The 21233-nt window shown below is 38.8% G+C and overlaps 2 protein-coding genes and 1 pseudogene across 13 annotated transcripts; 2 read left to right on the forward strand and 1 right to left on the reverse strand.

Moving 5' to 3' along the window:
* The first annotated feature begins 3744 nt into the window (after positions 1 to 3744).
* LOC103717878 lies at positions 3745 to 6456 on the forward strand (annotated as a pseudogene).
* Positions 4882 to 13130, reverse strand: LOC103717877 (bifunctional bis(5'-adenosyl)-triphosphatase/adenylylsulfatase FHIT-like). Of its 9 annotated transcripts, none has more exons than XR_005511164.1 (7): positions 12789 to 13130; positions 11568 to 11714; positions 8905 to 9036; positions 8673 to 8814; positions 8379 to 8508; positions 7918 to 8046; positions 4882 to 5550 (listed from the first exon to the last, which is right to left on the reverse strand). XR_005511164.1 is itself a non-coding variant. In XM_039124878.1 (5 exons), exons 1-4 carry the CDS (start codon positions 13065 to 13067, stop codon positions 8698 to 8700), a joined length of 675 nt encoding a protein of 224 aa, XP_038980806.1. In that variant the 5' UTR covers positions 13068 to 13130; the 3' UTR covers positions 8202 to 8508; positions 8673 to 8697. The 9 variants fall into 9 exon arrangements, 2 of the variants coding, with proteins under 2 accessions (XP_038980806.1, XP_038980807.1); XR_005511167.1 differs by lacking the exon at positions 4882 to 5550 and adding an exon at positions 6088 to 6397 and having other exon boundaries at positions 7918 to 8036; XR_005511165.1 differs by lacking the exon at positions 4882 to 5550 and adding an exon at positions 6088 to 6372.
* A 321-nt stretch (positions 13131 to 13451) lies between these two features.
* Positions 13452 to 20993, forward strand: LOC103717875 (50S ribosomal protein L17, chloroplastic). 4 transcript variants are annotated; one of them, XM_008806421.3, is made up of 3 exons: positions 13452 to 13784; positions 15925 to 16334; positions 20411 to 20993. In XM_008806421.3, the coding sequence occupies exons 1-2, from the start codon at positions 13553 to 13555 to the stop codon at positions 16332 to 16334; spliced, it is 642 nt and encodes a 213-aa protein (XP_008804643.1). In that variant the 5' UTR covers positions 13452 to 13552; the 3' UTR covers positions 20411 to 20993. The 4 variants fall into 4 exon arrangements, with proteins under 4 accessions (XP_008804643.1, XP_008804642.1, XP_008804644.1 ...); XM_008806420.4 differs by lacking the exon at positions 20411 to 20993 and adding an exon at positions 18404 to 18714; XM_008806422.4 differs by lacking the exon at positions 20411 to 20993 and adding an exon at positions 18410 to 18714.
* The last annotated feature ends 240 nt before the right edge of the window (positions 20994 to 21233 follow it).

Genomic DNA, 21233 nt, shown 5'->3' on the forward strand with positions numbered 1-21233 from the left:
CAGGTTGACCTATTTACGACTCGAACCTGTTTAGGCCAAACCCAAACCTGTTTATGGCGGGTCGGGTTGGCGGGTCGGGTCATATTTTGCCACCCCTACTTGCGTGTGATCCAAAGTTAGTCCATTTGACAATAAAAAACCAAATTAGGTGATGAACGCCACCTAATTTTTTGTCCTTAAGATTGTCCTTTCACGACCAACTAGCTGTTTTGCCTATCTTGTTGCTAGCTAATCCTTCTTCCTAGACACTAATCTTTGTCCAAGTTGTTGGATTTGCTGGTTGGCTTTTCCATTGAATACAAAGACATGAGTTAAGCAAAGCTCTTGGGGATTAATTAGCAGGTCTAGCTTTGTTCATTAAATATTGTATGCCTAAAATTGTTGTGGTCCAGTAGGAGTAAATTAGATAACCAATATCATGTGGTCTCAGCTAGTTTCGCCATCTTTGCCGAGCAAAGCCGAACCTTGAGTGGAGTCTTCTTGAATGCCTTTTCTCGAGACCCTTTCGCACTCGGATGATTCTGGATCAAGCCAAGACTGCTTTAGGATTGGAAGTTGGAACCAAGTGTTCATACAGTACAAGCATGCACACGCTGAGCCACGTAAGAGCATTGGCAAAAAGCCACGAGGGGGAAGGTGTGAACTCATTTCGTATATTTCAAAATATGCAATAGTTGAAAATTATGTTACGTAAAACATATAAACATTTTTATTTGAAACACATTTTGAGCACAAAATTTAACAGCAAACATCCAAAAGCTTATTAACCTCAAGCTCCTTCAATAACCTATGGTGGCAATTTCTGAAATTATTTTCCATTATATTTCCTACATCATGTGCTTTTAATTCACATTAAATAATGTCGAGGTTGACAATATGATAATAACTAGTTTTTATGAGTTATTATGCAATTTCTGCAGATCATGGGCCTCTTTTACCCTCCATTCTCAAAAATTTCATGAGCTACTCTTGAATTATTATGAGCTGAATGATTCTTTGGACCAATCCCAACCAAAGGATATCTGTAATTTGTTTGAAATTCATGAAATTGTAAAATATTCTAAAACATCAATAATATATGGCATTTTGTTGTAGTGATAAACTCACATTGGTGTTGATATATAACTAGCTCACTTCATTTGTGCCCACTGTAAATGCATCAATAAACGATAGAGCTAGCCTACCAAAAAGCTCTATCTTGCAGGGGAAGTGTAATGCTTTATGGTTGCTTACAAGGACTGCAAACTTTGTCAGTAATATCGCATGTACAGTATTCTTATTTTTATATTCTTACTAACCATTGGTAAATTCTTTTTATCTTTCTCAAATTCCATTTTTTCCTTCTATTGAATTATTCTTGGTATTAAAATACCAGCAGTATATTTTGGACTCATCGAGCATTTTCCATGCTGTGAGAGACTCCCCATATGCACGCTTTCTTTTTTTTTATCAACTTAATTACTTGCAATGTGAAAAATATTACTGGCAACAATGCATGCGGTGCCTTCACATTTACCAAGACAGTAACAAGCATAATGTTTCAATTTTTATTAACAGTTTCTATCGTAAACTTGGATAAATTCTCTTTATCTTTCTAAAATTGAAAACCTCCTCCAACTAAATTATTCATGAACGTTAATTGAGTGCTATTAGTTATTTTATATATAGAAGGATAATACAAGATCTGAAATGCGAGCTTTACATCTTGGACTAGGTAAATGACTTTCAAACGCAAAGATGGCCCTACATCTATAGTTATGTTTAAATCAAGTCCACTTGAGTGGCATTCGAACAGCATTTTGCACCAACTATTAAGACCCCTGTGATAAAAACTGCTAGTATTTATACAAAAGGAGTAGAGTTGCCATGCAAGACGTAGTGGGGTGGGCACTATTCTTTGCCATATCATGTTCATAAGAAAGGATATATATATATATATATAGTTAAGCCACACAATGGTACGTCATCAGCTGAGCCTAGCGGCGGGCATTTCTTTTATGAGTATTACCATATATTGACGGTTTGAAACACTTGATCTTAATCAAACTCTTCTCCTAGGTGTCATCTAATTTGCTTTTAGCGTATCTAATCTGAACCCCAAACCTCCGGGATGTCTAATCTCTAGCTTTACCACTAAGCTACAATACTTAATTGTATTTAAATTATTTGCCAAATTATTTATATCTACTTTTAATTGATATTATTTTTTTTATAATTTTGGATCTGGTATCCGATCTAATTTGAATAACCTAATCTAAATAAAAGTTAATCGTGTGGGTTTGCATATCTGACAAATTTACTATTTTTGATGGAATTGGTTTGGGATATTTGGACAATTATTTATTTATTAGGTAGTAATTTTAAATGGATCGGATAGTCTGGCACTTAAAACCGAGACCAATAAAATGGTCGCGCGAACTCAGTTTTCCATGCCTCAGTTTTCCAAACTCTGGCCAAAACAACACGTCATCGGGGTAGTGATGACTCTTTAGACATAGCTTTAACGATGAAGATGTTCACACTATCTGAAAAGGTTAGCCGAACTTGTCAGTTCAAACCTTTCCCCCTGCAGACTATAAATTCCATTTGAGGTAAAAATGATTCTCCTGGTCTGTAAGTAATAAGAAATTTCAGTGACCATGTGTACCAGAAGAACAACAAATATGCGTTACTTATTCTTGTATTCGAACAATAACCGTGTCATATTTTTTATGCTCAATTCCAATCGTTACTTATCATCCACTGGGAACGATTGAAAAGAATTTTTTTTCCATGTTTAGCAGCTTGCACATACAACGTGCATGGAAAGTAAGATATGTGGAAAGTGGTTGTGCAGCTGAAAAGCTACGTGGAAAGGAGGGAAAGAATGAAAGCCTTCCTTTCTTACCATAATTATATAAGTATACCGACCCACCAACTTCACTAATTATCTACGCAAACACTGCAAGAAGATCCCCATCATCATCACACTGTAATTTTCTCCTTCACAGCTTTCATGCATCTCGCCTGCAAGAAGAGGACCACTGATGCATACCATGAGTACCTTAGGGTTTATCAGGTCGTGTCTTGTTTTGGACCACCTTAGAAGTCCAGTAGCGGGTAAGTAACTTAAACACACACCCATTTAGATAATTAGATGTCAAAGTAGCCCACGCTGCTTTTACTCGCTTGCCGCATGATCCAATATTTCACCCAACCATGTGCGTTCATGTGGTGGTTGGAAGCTTGGAGCTAAAAGGCATGAGAAGGGTCATCAGTTGGATCTCGACGCTAACAAAAAAGGTCAGCCAGCCACTCCATGCTTTTACTCTTTCGGCCTAATAAAAACACCATTAGAATCTAATTAAATCCCTTCGCATTATTTTTATATCTCCTCGAGTGGCCAATTGGCCATAGCATCATAAGTGGAATCCTACTAACATCCATTCACAAGCCATCTTAATCCTAAACAAAGCTCCGTAGTCCGATTGTTCTTATCCAGGTCAGCTAGCAAATTCCCCACCTCTTTAAAAGAACAACCCCATCTCTTTGTTCCTCCTCCATCCCTTTTGTGTATTCCCCACGTCTCTCCTTTTCTATCTCCCTTTCCTTCTCAACGCCAAGCCTGCAAGAAAGCAAAACCCTGTACCAAGAGCTCATTAATTATCCAATATTCATCTAAAACCCTCCATAGGATGTGCAGGATACACCTACAGAGAGTAAGATAATTCGGAGAGCTTGCAACGGCAAGCACCATCCATCATGATGGACGTGTGGAAGAGTCCAGCATGCTTTCCAGGAACAGATGGTCTCGGTTTATGATAGCAATGGAAGACTAGCTTTTAGAGTCGACAATTACTCAAAAGGCGCAGTGCTTCACAGGGGAGCTCTACTCCATGGATGGCCATGGGACCCCTCATGCTCTAGGCCTCAGGTAGGACTACATCGTACATCCTTCTAGCCTCTCGTAGTCATAACTCGATATAAGAAAAGTATGAGGTGCAGCACAAGTTTGACCCGTTGCTTTACAGTATGTGTGCGCTGAAGAAGACGTAGTTCTGAGCTACTTCTTCAGAAAGGCCCGCTAGGGACGAAGGGCGACCATTGCAGGTTTCCAAATTGCTGTCATCATTGAGCAAGGAATGGTGGCAGCTCATTGACAGGGAATACGTAGCATCCTACTTGACAATTATCCCTCTGCCTTTAAGGATCTGATCTTACAATGACTAGAGTAGTAATATTTTAGAGTTAAACCTTTGACATTAGTGGCACGCTTCCACCCAATGACATAAATGGTAAGAGTGGTGAAAATAGGTATCCCAATGGATGAAGACCGAGAATTTTCTGCTATTTGATGCTAATTTTCGTTTTAGTTTGTTTTTAGTCTCCCCTAAGCACACCTTTACCATCTTATTGGCACTCAATGACTTCAGCTGGTACATGCTAGTAATGTCTCTTATAGATAAATTACAAAAAATGATATCTCAAACAACATATGTCTCCTGTTCTCAGAACATTTCGTAATACCTAGACAGATTTGTAAAAGCAAAGTCAACTACTAAGTGAAGCAATGCTATTTATCATTACAGCATATTTATTTATAAATACAATATAGTTTGATATGTCATTTTGATGAGATTCAGATCGAAATTTTGATCATTAACGGCATCCTATGCGAATTACTTTGACAATAATGTCGGAATTTTCGTATGTACATTGCTTTACACGACTATTTTATCACCTTATAAATTTTGATTCAGAATTTTTATTTGGAAGCTCTATTTGTAACTCCAATTAGTTTGTTCTGTGCATCTCTATTTATCACCTTTTAATTGGAGAGTTCCAAACAAAACTTAAGAAGATTCCAATTATATGTAACAAAAAGTTTCTAACCTTAAAAAAAAAAAAAATCTAACTGACAAATGCTAAATGGGTCTGGATTGATGCATAGATCTGGATCAAGGTTGCAATTGCTTTCTAGCTATTTAGATCATGCCAGGAAAAACCCATGCATGAGACCTAACTGCTTTTTAGCCGAAAAATAGAGAGCCTTACTGCTTAAAACTCTTCATTCAAAACATATACATTATGATAACAATCATGATTTTGTTGATCACTTGCCTCACCAGAAAAGGTTGAGATCTTTCTTCGAGAAAATAAAAATGGAAAAAAAAAAAAAAATAAGTTGAAGATCTAGCAATAGAAAGAAAGAGCAAATTGCACCAGCCTAGCTCATGTGAAAACTAAATCATGTTTTCATCCTCCTCCTATTTTAGTCATAGGTCGACAAGCTACCAGTCCCCAGCACAGCAACACCAAGACCTCCGAATCAAAAAAAAAAAAACATCAGTATGTGTACTAATATTTGTTTTGGGTACAACTTGTATTATTTTAAAGACTGCACGCGAGTCATGTTACTTGCACAAATCTACTAAAATTACAAGGTACCATATTCCAAGACCTTCACAAGCAAGTCCAGTGCAGAAGTTAGCCAAGAGTTGCGACTCGATCTGCATGAATCCGTGCACAACATTCAATCACAATCTGCATGAATCCGCGCACAACATTCCACTGCATGAGATGCAAAATAATAGAAAAAAACTCTAAATTATTGTCAGAGATGGTTAACCACCAATGTTATTGTAATAAATTTAGAATCTTCAACCAAAAATGACTAGTCAGAAGATAATTTTTTGAATTTTTTAGTCATGTACCCCAAGATCTTCTCAGCGAATAATCGATTTTTGAACTAAACACACACCCACATGAGTGCTCACAGTTATTGTCTCGAGAATTAGAAGGAGGGTAGAGCGGTTAATACATAAAAACGTATCTTTGCCTTTTTCTAAATGATAACCGATGGAACATTATTGATCTTGCCTAATGCAAGCTTTCTGTTTACTAGCCAGATTTTAAGCATGCCATGATCCGATGGAGTGGATTCAAAGGTGATGATGGCTCAAAGACAAAGACTAGATCTCATGTTTTCTCGATGAGGCGGCGGTCGATTCCTCCAAAGCAGTGATGAGGCAGAGGTGTTCGTGGGCAATCCTATTAACCAAACTCCGACACCGGGACTTCTGGATCGAAGGTTGCTTCAGGAGAAGATGCTGCAAGATCTGGAACGGCATGGGCAAGGAAGTGGCACAGATATGTCGGAAGAAAGGTGAAAACCTCAATCATGCTTGGCGACGATGTGTTCAATCTGGTGATTCAGCCAGGAGTTGATTGTGAGATGATAATGGCTTTCGTTGTTGTCATGGACCGCATCTGCCAGAAGCCCTTCACACCTTGGATGTGTTCTTGAAAACTGGAGGTGGTGTTTCAGCTTGATCATAGTATGAGGTGTTACTCCTTGCCTTGGAAGCGCGAGTGGCGCCGCCTAGAAATCATCTACGTAGATGCAGTTGTCAGCAAACTGCACCAGAATTTTGTACAATAGCTCAGCAGATTTAACATAGAGTTCCATGAGAAAAAAGAAAAAAAAATCCCCATGTGTTGAAACTTTCAAATGATTTAGAAGAAATTGCTAATAAGCTCATTTTCTTTAAACCTTTAATTTAAAACAAAATGATAAAAATGAAGTGCGGACGAGAAACCTGCAAGTAGAGCACTTCAGATTAGTGCAGGAAGTTCTGAGAAGAGGTGGAGAAGAATTGTGAAAGGCCAAAGAAGTTACACAAAAGGATTTGAACGACAATAGTTAATGAAGAATATAGCACCTGAAAATAAAGAGGGCAAATGGATTTACAATGATAACCCCAAAAAATGACCTGGATGGCTGCCAGCTCCATGAACTTATCAACCTTCATTATATTTTGCTTGTACGATGGCTAGTAAGCATGAAGAATGAATGAGAAGATGGGTAGTTTACATTTTAAGTGGAGAAAACATTCAGCACTGCCTTATTAGGACTGCTGTCAACAAATCCAAGTTAAACAAACTGCTTTTGTACATAGCACCATATACAAACCAAGACTCTTCAACCTTAGATTAGTGTTTTTTTGAGGGGAGAAGTGAATTCCCTAGGGTTAGCATGGGAAGAACTGAGAACCGTAGAATTTGTAAGGATTTAATGAGTCCACTGTTAGTGGAGCACATGCCAATAGCCAATGCACAAGAAGAGATGCTGAAGGACATAATGATCGTGTGTGAGTCTTCTCCATCAATTTTCTCTATAACGTTCCAATAATTGATTGATCAATTTAAAGAACTCCCCTTTTTCTAAACATTTAAAATATTGACATTGTTGAATTATACATCAATTTTGTTAAAATCTTTGTTCGATTACCCTCTCCCATGATGCCTCATCATCTATTCAAAAAGTTTATTTCCCCAACAGCAGGCATGATTTTTTGTGTAACACCTATGTTCTTATACATACATGTTACATTTATCTAGCATTTGCTGTGCATCCCAATGTGGCATCGAACAAGCTAGCCGACCAACTGGCCCATGATTCTAAATTCTTAATGGACTTATAGTAGGCTTTATTGCATTAGATAAATGATACAGATGCCAACTCATCCATTATGTTTCTTCTGCATACATTCTTCCAATAAACTCTTTAACCAAAATAAACTTTTCAAGTTATCTTTAATCTCACCATCTTCCCCCAAATCATCAAAACTTCACTTGATGCAATAATAATTAGAATTATATCTCTAGCTTATGCATCGCAGTCCGAACAAATTTGTAGATTGCTTTCTTACGTTATTTCAATCATGAGCCCAGTAATTAGCCTTACTAGCGGAAGGGGATGATTTAATTGTGTTGACAAGCTTCAGAAGAAGCTCAAACATGAAATAAATGTTATGGTTTGATGTATCACTTACAAGGATAAAGATCCTTGTGATGGTATGACAGTATTAGATGGATGTAATTTGGTATTGTAGCATTCTCATTTATTTCGAAAAATAAAGGTAAAGAGTTCCTTACAGCTGTTTTCGTAGGACATTGACAGAGCTGTGATTCTAAAACAAATTATGATGAAATCAACAATGTCACACCATCTCAACTTTTATGTCTTCCAGACTTCTAGTCCCCCGCTTATTCTACTGTAAGGACCTAACAGCATGGAAAGTGTATCAGTATTTGTAATGGTGAAGTTAATCCTATCTGCACAATGCAAAAAGACTCATATGACATGTTAAGATTGTTCAGCAATAATCAAGGCAAACCATTTGAATTGCCATTTTACAATTATATAAACCAGAGAGTAATTTGCATGGAAAAAGTGATAATATAAGACCATGCATATCAGCAGTCAAATTACATTCCTTGAATAGGAGAATGTGATTCCGCTAAGACATCAACAGAAGTTAAAATACAATCCAACCTATTGTTACACTTCCACTGAAGGAATAATTAGTCAAAACAAAAATATAACAAGCTCTTACAATTTATGTTGTGGATTTTTATAATCCAAAAAATTGCTCAGGATTTCATGCATCACAACAGAAATGATGTAATGTTCCCATCACTGTCCTCATCTCTCCCTTGCATGTTAGTTCCAAAGTGCTATCTCACCTGGCAAATGGCAGATCAATTGGAAACCAAAGTTGAAGTCCAAACACTAAAGCTGAAGAAATAATTTTCCATAACTAAACCAAATAATGATTAATGACATGTTTAGAAATCATTACTACGAAGGAGATGCTGAAATTTATCTGAAGAATGTCTAATAAATGTACCATGTTTAATGAGTAACTGAAATTCCTATGAGAAAAGAGCTCGATATTCATCAGCCTCACGAGCCATTTCTTCTGACATTCTATCTTTCCTTTCCTTGTCAAGATCTAGTTTCTCCTTCAGTTCCTTTTCTTTCTCATCTATCTGTTAAAAGATCAAAATTATAGATGAGCCTCAAATTCCAATCGACTGGATAAGTTAAATATTGCCCCAAAAAAACACAAAAGCACTTACTGCTTCATAAATTTCATCATTTTTCTCCAATATCTCCCCTTTTCCTTGGGAGAATGTGAATGTGCACATGTGGAACTCTCTGTCCAGCCTGAGGTCCATCCTGAGGGACCAATGAAAAGGATGCACTTGTGCCTAACAAGAAAGAGGTTAGCAAAATCCTTAACTATAATCAGAGATATCAAGGTCCTTTTCTGGAAAAGAAATTTGACACAAGCACCACCCTTTGTCAAAGATAAAGCAGATGAGAAGACAGTGACATATAATAATTATCCTCACATCACACATTCTCCCCTTGATATGCAACTAAGTGCATCCTATATATGAAATATTCCAAGTGATTCGAGTAATAATAGGTTAACCAACCATTCAATCACAATTTTTTCTCAAGTAGAAAAAGTGGCAAGCATGCAAACAACAATTCAATTTTACTTCAGCATGTCGAACCTGAATTTTTTCTGGAACTCAAACATGTAAAGGTTAACAAAAAATAAGTAAAAAGGCCATTACCCGGTTATGGTCCCAGCAATTCAGGGTCCTAGGAGGGGCGAACTAGGGAAAGGCCTAATTTTGGCATTTTTTGCACAAAGTGGCTGCCCCAGGACTCGAGCCATACCATTACTCTTGTCAGCCCAAGCCTTTTAACATTTCCTTAACAAACATAAGTGTAATGTAATTTATTTCCATCAAATTCTGACAGTACCTGAATTTTACATGTTTAAGTGAGCTTGCTCCTTGGATAAAATGTGCTGACGCCAAAGCCGACTTTGTCACTGTCAGATGAGTGTCAAATTAGAACCCCTATATGGCTGTCCAGAGCCTGCTCAGCAAACAAAACCTGCCAAGGCCATGTTGTAAGGTAGCCTAACAACTATATCAATCAATTAATTTCCCAAGAAGCAGTTGTTGGCCCCCATCATCATGCTAAACTGGCAACATTTGCTATGTCATGGCTCTGTAAATGCAGATTCCTCAAGCGACATCAAACATGAAAGACAAATGAAATTTATGCCAATAGTAAATGCTTGATACTTAAAAGAAAATAGAAAAAAAGGACCATTTACTTTCTATAAGAGAACAGATTCCACTAATCCACTTTTTGATCATGTGAACTGCCTTAAAGGATAATAGAATGATGCAAAGAATCAGCCAGGTCGCCAAGCTATTATACTATAATCAGTTTCCAGACTTCTTGATGCAGTGACAATAACAAACTTAAGAAGGACAAAAAGAAACGAAGACACCGATAAGGGAAAGCTAAGGAACTGAACTGTGAAATATGGTGTAGCCAATAGGGCTAGACTAATCTAGCCATGCGAATGCTTAATACTGCATTGGCACTCAAGATCACTGCATCAATACTTGAGATTGGATTTACCAATGGAAGCTAACAGATCAGTTAGTCACTGCCCATTAACACTCTAAGAAGAAAAGTTTAGAGGCTTATGCAAGGACTGAGCTTACATGATGGAAAGAAAAGGAAAGAAAATGTAGGAAGAAGTAGAAGAAGAGGGAAGAGAACTAGAAAGAAGGAAAGGAGATCAGGCATGTCTTTGGTGATGCGATTGTCAGATTGAACAGAGTGACTGGGGGTGACTACTGTGGGGCAGTAAAATGACCAAATGATCCCCATGTAGGGCAGTTGCTTCTAGATCATTCTATATATGAATTAGACCAAACATATGGGCCTCATGAAAGATCAACAAAATGCACACATGAAACCAAGTAAGCATTTAAAGGAAGAAGAAACTGACTGCTAATTAGTCAATAGTCTTAACTTCAACAAGGTTATACCTGGCTATATCTCCAAATACCTATTTATGAAATAAATCATTTTAAAAGGAAACAAATGACATATGACATTTAGAATCTTTTATATAAACTGACCCATCCTTCATCATTGTATAACATTAAGGATCAGAGCCTAGACTCACAAAATACCCAATAATAGCAGATATTGAAGACATGAATCACAACAGGTTGACAAGCAGAAATTATGGTTTGGTTGGGGGAAAGGCAAACCTTAGTAACTCAAAACTAGCGATTCACAGATGAAGCAGTATAATTACGATTGACTTCAATGTTGTACTAGGATTGACTCCAATTTTCACGTAAGGCTTCACCTATCAAAAAATCTAAACTTTTTTATTGAGTTCCATCCAAGCAATCAAGGATGAACATTTACAAACACCCATGGGCCATAGCCATATGGTCGAATTACTTGAGTCAAATTTTCAAGGTTGAAATGGAAACATGCTATATATTTATATACCACTAAGTGAAACTTTCAAAGCAACAGAGGAGCATAATAAGAATTTAAGTTAGACATAACAGAGGTGCAGCTCGATACATCTCAAATAATGCTATGCAGATTATAGCATACTCTAATTATTTTGCTTGTGTGCATTCTATATAGCATAGAATAAAAGCCTCTCATAAGAGTAATGCATATAATTGTAAAACAGAGGGTCAAAGATAGTTACTTTGATGAAAATCATAGTTTCACTAATTAAGAGGCAAAGCACCCACCCAAGCATGATCTAGCATGAAATGCTTAAAATTCTTACAGGAATGTCAAGGCACATGATAATTAGAAAAGAACACAATACATAAGACATAATTAACTTATATAATGCACAACAACTATTGAAGTCTAATTATATTACTAGAATTGCAAATGTCAGTGAGGATGCCTCATGATAACGCTCAAGATGGTCACCAACTTCCTTTGCAGTAAGCCATAGATCACTAGTCTCATCAGCACTGAGATCAACGAAGCGCTTCACTTCACGCCCTGGGCATACAAGCACATGTGGACAATGTTAAGTTCAACTCTTTGACACAAGTGCCTTGCACGAATGTTGATGTAACAGCCTAATTTTATCATATACAAACCAAAGGCCCAGCAGCGTACCCTGGACATATACTCAAAAATGTTGCGCATGCATCCATGACACATGCATATGTAGGAATGCAACTGTAAGAGTTTTACAATGTCAGTGTGTGTATGCACATAGAGCTTTCACAAACTTATTGATCTCGCATGACCACAGAAAAAATGCATCTTTGTGTGCAATCACGGATGTCCAAAGAAACAGTCATGTGCGGTGAAGTCCTAGTCAGATTTGCCCATTTCAAATATGAAAGTTGGATGATTCACATATGCCATCCTGAAGGATTTATAATTGGCCAACAACAACAGAGAAACATCAAGATAGTCCCATGCATGTGCATGTACTCCCACACCTAATCATGCATAGACATATCCTCAATCAACGTCGCCTAATGTAGTAATGGAAATGAATGAACTAGTTCCTCCATGAAAAGGATATGACCTGCAAGTTTAAAGACAAAAATTAGAATAGACACAGTAAATAGGGTGGAAAAAGAATGAACAATTGCATATGTAAGTTTTCTCAGAGAAAGACAAATGACATCAAACCTTCTTCTTCCCCCCAAAACAGAAGAAAGGGATAAGAAAATATCCATGACAACATTCAGAACCATAACAGATGATTGACTTTTCAGCTTAGAAATCATCTTATACAATTTTTAACAAATCACACGGCATAGGTAAAATGAAAGGAGGCATTAACTATTAAAACTAATTTGACCTATAAAACGGCTGCAAATACAACTGTTAAATGCCAATCATGCTACTGCAGCCAGACCAATTTCCAACATGATTGCCAAGCAACAACGGATTTTTGACTGAAATATTTCTCAAAAACCTCTTTTGACATCAATGAAACCATCCTCTTCAACTAAAAACGATGCATAGACCTAAGACAATCTCAATCTAAACAGAGGAATCGTTCCACTCCCCAATCTTCCAACAGAGCTCGACGAACAAAAGGAAGGGGAAAGCTTTCAAAGGACAGATTCGTACCCGGGAGAAGAGGCCTGAGATTAACCATGGCGTAGGAGAGCGGAGTGGAGTAGAACACCTCGCTGCGGTCGATCTTGTACGGTCCAAACGTATAGGTGGTCGTCTCCGCCTTCATCCCAGCTCTCGCGCAGAACCGACGGCGAATAAGAGCGAGCACGAGCTCCGGAGCGAGGTGGCGCGGAGAAGCCGGGACTCGGCCGCGAGACAGCGCCGGCCCGCCCCCGCCCTTCTTGGGAGCTACTATAAAACGCCCTCGGAATCTGAGCACGCTTACCATTCGCCCGCACGCGCCGCCCTCCGACCCCACGAAAGGTCAGGAAAACCCCCCTGCCGTGGAAGCGTGAGGATCCCGCTTACGCTGCTCCGCGAGGCAAAATTTAAGAAAGAAAACGGCTTCGGGGCCGATTAAGATCCCAACCAAGGGCATCCTACACGTTTCATGTGCTTATTGGTCATTTCTAGAAGAATTATGTAAAGCTATCCACTCTCCTTGTGCCATATGGTATCAACTAGTTTGGTACCGTGATCGGGATTCATAGAACGGGACAAGTAGTTATATGGAGGGCATATACTGCTCCGAGGAGTGGGAAACGCTAGAGAAACGAAAAGGGAATCGTGTCCGGGTTGGAAGGGTCAAATGGTAAAAGGGATCGCGTTTGTGCTTTTGGATGAGGAAAGGGACCGCCCGTTCGCCAAGAAGAAGGCTAGGGCTGCGGCTTCTCTTTCTCCTTCTTCTACTGAGCTCTCTCTCGCGAACTCGTTATGGCGGTGGCTTCTTCTTCCTCGCCAGTGGTGTCTGCGTCGCCGTGGAATATGGCGTCGCTTCGCTCTGCCCTCCCTTCGGTCCCGAGGTCTCGCGTCCCTTCGCTCCGTTTTCCGGCCCATTCACCGTTCCCTTCGTCGTCACGGCTCCGGTCAGGCCTCGGAGATGCCAAATTCTTGCGGTCTTTCTCCGGACTTGCTCCCATGACTCCACTTCTCTCCATCAGCTCCGGTAATTGCTGCTATATCGTTGGTTCTTCTTTCTCTAATACTATCTTTCTGCTCTTTTTAGATAGTTGTCTTGGAAATTTAAGCTAAGATGAATGAAGCTATATCAATTGTGATGGTGTATTTTTGTTTTTTGAAATGCTTGATAATTCGTCGATTTGAAGCTTTTTCCGGGTTCTTGTTGATGCAATTTCTATTTCATTCATTTGTGCATCTGCATTTTTGAAAACATAAAAGTGCAAAATGAGAGAGAAGATTAAATTATGTATCTTTTTGTCTAAAGTATTTCATTCTATATACATTTAGTGCTGTAATTTGTCTACAATGAAATATCTTGATGGTGTTAACTGAGCATGGCTGCCTTGTGTTGTTTGGTCGCCTTTGAGTTTGTTCTGCTGAGTGCAAGCATTCTTCTCCAGTGTTACATCCATATCTGTTAAAAGAGTCAATTTAGATAGCAAATATAGTGCATGTGATTAGGTTGTTATTTTGGTGCGCCTCTTTACCTGATATGAATCAACATGTTGGGTTTGGTGCCAAATTGCCAATAGTTTTACAAAATATGCTTTGTAGGATTCTCAGACATTGAGGATTAATGAATTGTAACAGAGGGGCCTTTTTTGGTACATGTATTTTGTATATAATTTTCTGAAGTAAATTGTTTTTTTTTTCTGTAACCGTGATGAAACTGTATATTTCTCCAGATGATTTCTTTCAACTTTCTGTCTTGACCATGAACATATTGGAGAAAGGCTATAATTTAATCATTCTGACCGAATAACTGTTTTATTGGGTCTTGAGGGGAAGTAGTAAACACACATTTCATTTACCTCGGAAATATTTAGTGATAAAATCTCCTCTTATAAAATGGAGTACAGTGCAATGTGTTTATGGAGTAAAACATTGTTTTGGCAGGATGATAAGATTGATGAGATTAGTCTGACTGATAGCTAGGGTGATATTAGTATTTTTTTCAGTTGAAGATTTCGATAGAGATGAAAATCATGTCAGTCGTAACTTGTAGTTGAAAGGAATTTTACAGAGGTCACAGTATTCTGCATAAGTGACATAATTTGAGAGGTTCTAGATAATGTTGACAAGAAGGAGTAGTGGCTCTAAACTGGTTGACCCCAGTCAGGATAATCTTAAAGCTTGATTTTTGGAGTCTAACGGCCTGAGAAAGGACAAAACCTGTATATTCTACATTATTTTCATAGAAGAATAATTTGTAAAATTAACTCAAAAGATACAGTAAGAGAAACTGAATGTAACTTGCCTGTTTATTTACTTTGTGCAATGTTGAACTGGAACATCTGCTTCTCTTCCTTGATTGTTGCTGAGTAAAGTCAATGTAAGGATTGCCTTTTCAATCAACCAAGCTCAATTTGCAAATAGTACTTAAATCCATGTTATACAGCATTGGACACCATTGGTAGGTACTAAAATAGTTTTGGATTATCTCTCCAATATAGCTAGTTGCGACTATGTGCTTTATATAAACTACAAGAATCATGATTGTTATCTGTCTTAACAAATGTGATAATCTTTTTGTGACATTTATTGAATCTGTAATATTTTATTGCTGATGTGAAAAATCTCAAGCATGGGCCCTGAAACTGTTATTACTTTTCTCTTTCTAAAATTCTGCTAGCATTTACCTGTCTTTGTCAATCATCCAGTTACAAAACTCCCCTGGTTCTAGACATGGGTTGGATCCAAGTTTGTCAGTGAATATAATCAATGGATCTGCAGCTTCAGTTATTTGAACTATGTTTCTTTTCAATCTAACTACCATAATGAAGTATGGCAAACCTCTGAATTCAAATATATGCTTTCTTATTACACAAAAATATTGAGATATGAGAGTTCGATGACCATCTTGTTTTCTGATGACATGATCTAGTAGCTTCTCCCCTACATATTAATTGTTTTCCACAGATTGAAATGCCATTTGTTTTAAGAGGATGCAAAAATGATTGAGAATGGAAGAGCAATTGCTCTTCTTTTAATATGTGTGGCTAATATTACCCAGGCATGATGCGCAGAAGCAGGGGATGGGGAAGAAAAAAATTGTATCAAGCTACTATTTGTTTGACATTTCTGCTGTGCATTGGAGTGGATGCTTATTTTTCTCAGTTCTGCAGAATGTGACAGCTTTGAGCAGGGATTTAGCTACATCAACAATGGGAGTAAATTCTATGCAATGAGGCATGGAAAACGTGTTCCAAAACTCAACAGGCCCCCAGATCAGCGGAAAGCACTACTACGTGGCCTTACAACGCAGCTGTTGAAGCATGGTAGAATAAAAACCACCAGAGCAAGGGCAAGTGCGATGAGGAAATATGTAGATAAGATGATAACACTAGCGAAGGAAGGATCCCTTCATAAGAGGAGACAGGCCCTGGGCTTTATATATGAGAAGCAAATAGTCCATGCCTTGTTTGCTGAGGTTCAAGACAGATATGGTGATAGAAATGGAGGGTACACTAGAATCATCAGAACTCTACCAAGACGAGGAGACAATGCGCCAATGGCTTACATTGAGCTTGTTTAGGTACACTCTAAATGTTGTAAAGTTCTCAATAGCAACTAAATCAGTTACATGTCTTGCTATGCTTTGTTTTCCAGCACGCATCCACCAAAAAGTGTAATTTTTGCTTGTACATTCCATCTAATGCTAACTAGAAACTGTATTTTACAGAATATTAGTTAAACCAATATAAAGACTTGTAGCATTGCAGCTAATCAACTAATCATCAATATTTTGCTGGTACCTTTATGACCAAATTTAAGTACTTAGCTCATTATTGCTCATCTAGCTCAATGTTTTTGTGGAAGGGATAGTTTCATTTGTGGGCAACTTGTGGAACCAAAAGAAATTAATGTTGCGTATTCTTTTTGGTGCATTGAGTACTTTTATAAATCCTTATATGCATGTCATAGTTTGAGGACCTTCCACATATGCTATTGATTTCTCATATGTATGCTGTCAGACTCCATAATGTTATGTCTAGTAGGTGGACAGGCCCAAGAGTATACAAGGCTAGGTAGAGTCCCTAACCTATATGATATGGAACTTTTTCTCAACAGATATAGCCTGCCTCATTAGCTTGAATAAATTTTGTCAATATTCTTGGTGTAAGCTTGCAATGAAAATCTTTATTTTCCTTAGTCTTTCTAGCTCCCTCTACCACACTTCTCCTAGAAGGTGAACATGCTGAATTACAGCGTAGCCTTTTTTTAATGTACCTTTATTTTTTATACGACTAATACCCGTAATACTTTAGGCCAAGGTCCGCCGTACCGGGTTCGGTAGGCGTACCGGTTGCCTACCGGACCGGTACGGGCCGATTCGTACCGTGCTCCGGGCGGTACGAACCGGGAAGCTCTTCCCCGCCAGAACTGGGGAAGAAGAAGAGAACCAGAGAGAGCGCGGGGAAGAGAGGGAGGGAGCCCACCTTCCGCCATTGGAGAGCCGCGGAGGGGCGTCGGAGGCCGGTGGGGGGGGGGGGGGCGGATCCCGGCGGGGGACGGGGGAACCCGCGGGGGCGCTGCGGAGGCCGCGGCCGTGTTTTTTAATTTAGAGATTTTAAGTGAAGTCGGCAAATCGGTTTTTTTTAAGCGGCCTCCGCAGCGCCCCTGCGGGTTCCCCTGTCCCCCGCCGGGCTCCGCCGCCCCCCATCGACCTCCGACGCCCCTCCGCGGCTCTCCGATGGCGGCCGAAGGTGGGCTCCCTCCCTCTCTTCCCCGCCCTCTCTCTTTTTTTCCTCGTCTTCTTCGTCTCCGGCAAGGAACCGGCTTGTACCGGTTTTCACGGCTCCGGCGTACCGGTAGCTGGCCGGACCGGTTTGTACGGGCCGGTTCGGCATACGCTGCTTTAGGCCAATTATTATTCTAAGCTACTTGTCAGTTTACAATGTACAAGCTGCTGGATTTTTACTAGGAAATTACTTCAACAAAACATTTTTTACAACCCATCTGGGCTATGCTATAATAACCCAAGAGTAGTTGTCTCAATTTAGTACATCTTGGCTAAGGCCGTGACACCTGGGTACAGGTCAAGAACAAGAACTCTCTAGGGTTTATAAATGATCCAGCACCTGGCATCCACAACCTAACACTTGTACCAGAGTCCATGCTGCATAGCTTGTTGCCTCAGTAGATAGCCAACAAGTAACTCCTTCACAATAATACCGGACACCTTAGGCTCAAGTATCTAAGTGAACAATACTCTAATTTCTTCTTTAATTGAACCCAAAGAGTTTAAGGGATGAGAAACTATCTACTTAGTTTGTGATGGTTGCATACTTCGCTTTTATTTAGAGATCGATAGTGCACAATTTTTAAGTAGCTAGATAATTCCTTTACATGTCTTGGTGGTGTTCTTGTATAGGTTATGATCCACCCATGTGATCATTATGTTTAGCTTCAAGAATGGTCGATAAGTGCTTTTGAATGGTGAAGCTTTCTCTTGCTTCTCCTATTGATGCTTGACTGTTGTATTAGATCCAACCTTGTGATACACATCATAAGAAAAATCTGATCTAAGAGAATGTTTTGTATTATAGTATATTTTTATGTCTGTATTGTAGCTTTTTAGCAACTTTTCTGTACTTCAACTAGTTTCAGGATCTATGGAGGCTCCATGGAAGGATTAAACAGATATATACAACCAGCTATCGACCTCACATCGACTCAACTTGTATTGTTGTTGAAGTCATGCAAAAGGACATTTTGGGCACGAGTGGCTGACTGTGAAATTTAAGGACATTTGACCGGGGAGCAATCTTCTAAAATTTTTTTAAACATGGAAAGAATTGAGAGAAAGAAAGAAGATGGCAAGGTTTAGATGTTAAAGGGGTAACAAATATTTTTGCATGAATATTGGGAACACATATGAGTTCTTGTTTATCAAATAATTAAATTTAATGAAATTTTTTTCGGCCTTCTGCACAAGGAAAAGAAAAGTGGGAAGTCCTTCCGAGGACGACTCCCATACAATCTTACGAGAGCTGCAGAAGCCTCTATGGGTGAAGCACCATATCCATATAATTGCTTGCCGCCTACACTCCACCTATGCTGCCCGAGTTCACACAGACATATTGCAGAGAAAATGACAGTCTCTGTTGAGGTCTCTGATTACCGAAGGCCTTGCACTTGCCATACTATTCATGAGACAATATGGCAACTCTTCATGTGACATTGTGGCAGCACCACAAGTTTAGTTACAAGCATGCATGCCTAGATGGATGGTGCTGGTCTTATAAAGTATAAATGCCATCATTGTTGGCAGAAATAGTGGTTGGTTAGCCATATGGGGTTATCATGAAGGTGCCATCAAATATTCATTATGAAATTCATCAGCTTACGGTGTGTACGCAATAATCGCATTTCCCTCATGGTCTCCCCTAGCTTAAGGCCTCCTTTTCCTTTATAGCTTCCTTTAACACCTTGACCTCAATCTTGATGGCGAATGGTGGTAGTAGGGTAAAGCTTTCACCATTATTAATAACCCCCCAAGGTTATAATAATGTACTAGAGGTGGTTATATAACTCATAGAACTAAAGTTCATCTATGTTCAACAAGAGCTGAGCTCAAACATTGCCCTTTCCATACCCAAGTAACATAACTATAAACGTCAAACCTTAAGTATTGGGGTCTGTGCTTGTAAATCATTCACTAAACATTCATATAAGGGCCAACTCTGACATTACTATAAGCTTTTCTGAGTTCTGTCTTACAAAATTCATCCATCTTACTTAGGTCTTGTATAAGGATGACTATAATTGTATTATCACACACTTCTGGGACTCATGGTGCATTGCCATTTATTGGATATTAACTAGCAAAAAAATGGAAGTAAACAGTACTCTGTGACCTAGTGCACCATCATTCAGACTAATGATCAAACCGTGGAACATGGATTATAATCAATATCTCATTAAGTGGTCAAACATGCTAGAGATAGGTTTTTCAGAACATAGATAGGATACAAGATACAAAGACAGAAGAGCAGTCAGTTCAGCAACCACGCCTGGATGAACATCAAACCGTTCACACCAGAGCCTTAGGAACTTTATAATTCTGTTATTCGTTTGTGATTGTTAACGAACTACCTATACCAATTTTGATCTCTGTCGTCTCATTTGTTAGTAGATAAGGTACTATTTTTATAGGCTGGCCCCTGATTTTGAAACTGACAGTTTTTTTGATCTGCAGATTTTTCATAAATTGATGCTCTCAGCCTGTTACTCAAGCACTCCATGCTTTTGCCAGTACCTTGAAAGGAATATTTTCCAACATCTTGTATCTTTCTAGTTTTGTCTTGAAATGTAAAACATGCATATGTTTTTGTTCTCGAATCCCCTTATTATCATGATATTCATTTTTTAAAATTGTTTATGCTTTAAACTGAGTAATCAAATTTGCTCTTCTTTCTTCTTGTCGTTTTGATTTCAATGAGCATCATCGCACGATATTTGAGCAAATCATTATCATAAGACCTGTCACCATGTGGTCAGTGCAGCAGTCATCAAATATATATTACTGTTAACCTTTCAAGATTTGAAAGCTGTGGAAAGTGGGTGAAGCACTCACAAATACATGACACAGCTTCCACTTCTTAGCAGTCAGCATGGATTGCAGAGGTTTTGAACTTCATGTTTCCCCGGGGATGCCTATCAGCTGAATTCATTGTTAGGGAACTGGATGGCCTGCATTTATCTTGGTCTGACTTTGACGTCGTCGCTAGTTGCCAATGGGCGATGAAATCCAGTCTCAAGAAGGCTGAGAATTGACCCTTTTATCACTGCTGGGTGAATCAGCAAGCACTCTGCATTGACCTGCTAATGGTGGGCGTTTCTTTATACCGGATTGAGGAGGACGCAGCCCAAAAGCACACTTTCCATTGACTTTTCGGGGTGATCCATAGGGTTATGTATACATATCTGTATTAGTGTGGTATATGTATATCATTTCTGGACAGTGTGGAGTGGGTAACGCTGGCCCAAACTGGTGGATTTAAGTGATGATTTGGACACCACATATGGTGGCTCTGATATCACAGCTCAAAGTCACTTTTTTCTTTCGAGTTAGTAGGGTCCGTAGCAACCTTTCTGGTATGTGGTTTTTATCCTCATATTGTTTTACAATGTACTAAGATTTGTGGAGGAACTTGTGCGTCTTAAATCTAGACAAACTTTGGAAACTGCACTTCAGTATGAACATGGTGGAAAAATTAGTGAATCTTGTTCATTTTCATGTGTTTCCCATTAGCTTTTCTTCTTGTCTTGGTGTTTAAATTCGCTTGGCAGTGGGAAGAAAGTTATGAAAATCCTGTGGATAATTTGGTAAACTGTAGCTTCTATTGTATAATTTTCAGTGATGCATTCGTAGATTTCTGAGACAGATCGTCAGCTGTAGATTAATTGACTGTCTTTTGAACATTGATCG

Source organism: Phoenix dactylifera, chromosome 3, assembly GCF_009389715.1.
Source record: "Phoenix dactylifera cultivar Barhee BC4 chromosome 3, palm_55x_up_171113_PBpolish2nd_filt_p, whole genome shotgun sequence".
Lineage (NCBI taxonomy): Eukaryota > Viridiplantae > Streptophyta > Magnoliopsida > Arecales > Arecaceae > Phoenix > Phoenix dactylifera.

What these genes read in the sequence shown, in the direction of transcription:
- LOC103717877 (XM_039124878.1), bottom strand. Translation starts at nt 13,067, where the DNA reads ATGGTAAGCGTGCTCAGATTCCGAGGGCGTTTTATAGTAGCTCCCAAG. An exon ending in TCAGGCCTCTTCTCCCGGGT is followed by an intron (nt 11,715 to 12,788) that starts ACGAATCTGTCC and finishes TAACATTGTCCA; the next exon opens with CATGTGCTTGTATGCCCAGG. An exon ending in CACTGACATTTGCAATTCTA is followed by an intron (nt 9,037 to 11,567) that starts GTAATATAATTA and finishes CTTTCTTGTTAG; the next exon opens with GCACAAGTGCATCCTTTTCA.
- LOC103717875 (XM_008806421.3), top strand. Translation starts at nt 13,553, where the DNA reads ATGGCGGTGGCTTCTTCTTCCTCGCCAGTGGTGTCTGCGTCGCCGTGG. An exon ending in ACTTCTCTCCATCAGCTCCG is followed by an intron (nt 13,785 to 15,924) that starts GTAATTGCTGCT and finishes TCAGTTCTGCAG; the next exon opens with AATGTGACAGCTTTGAGCAG.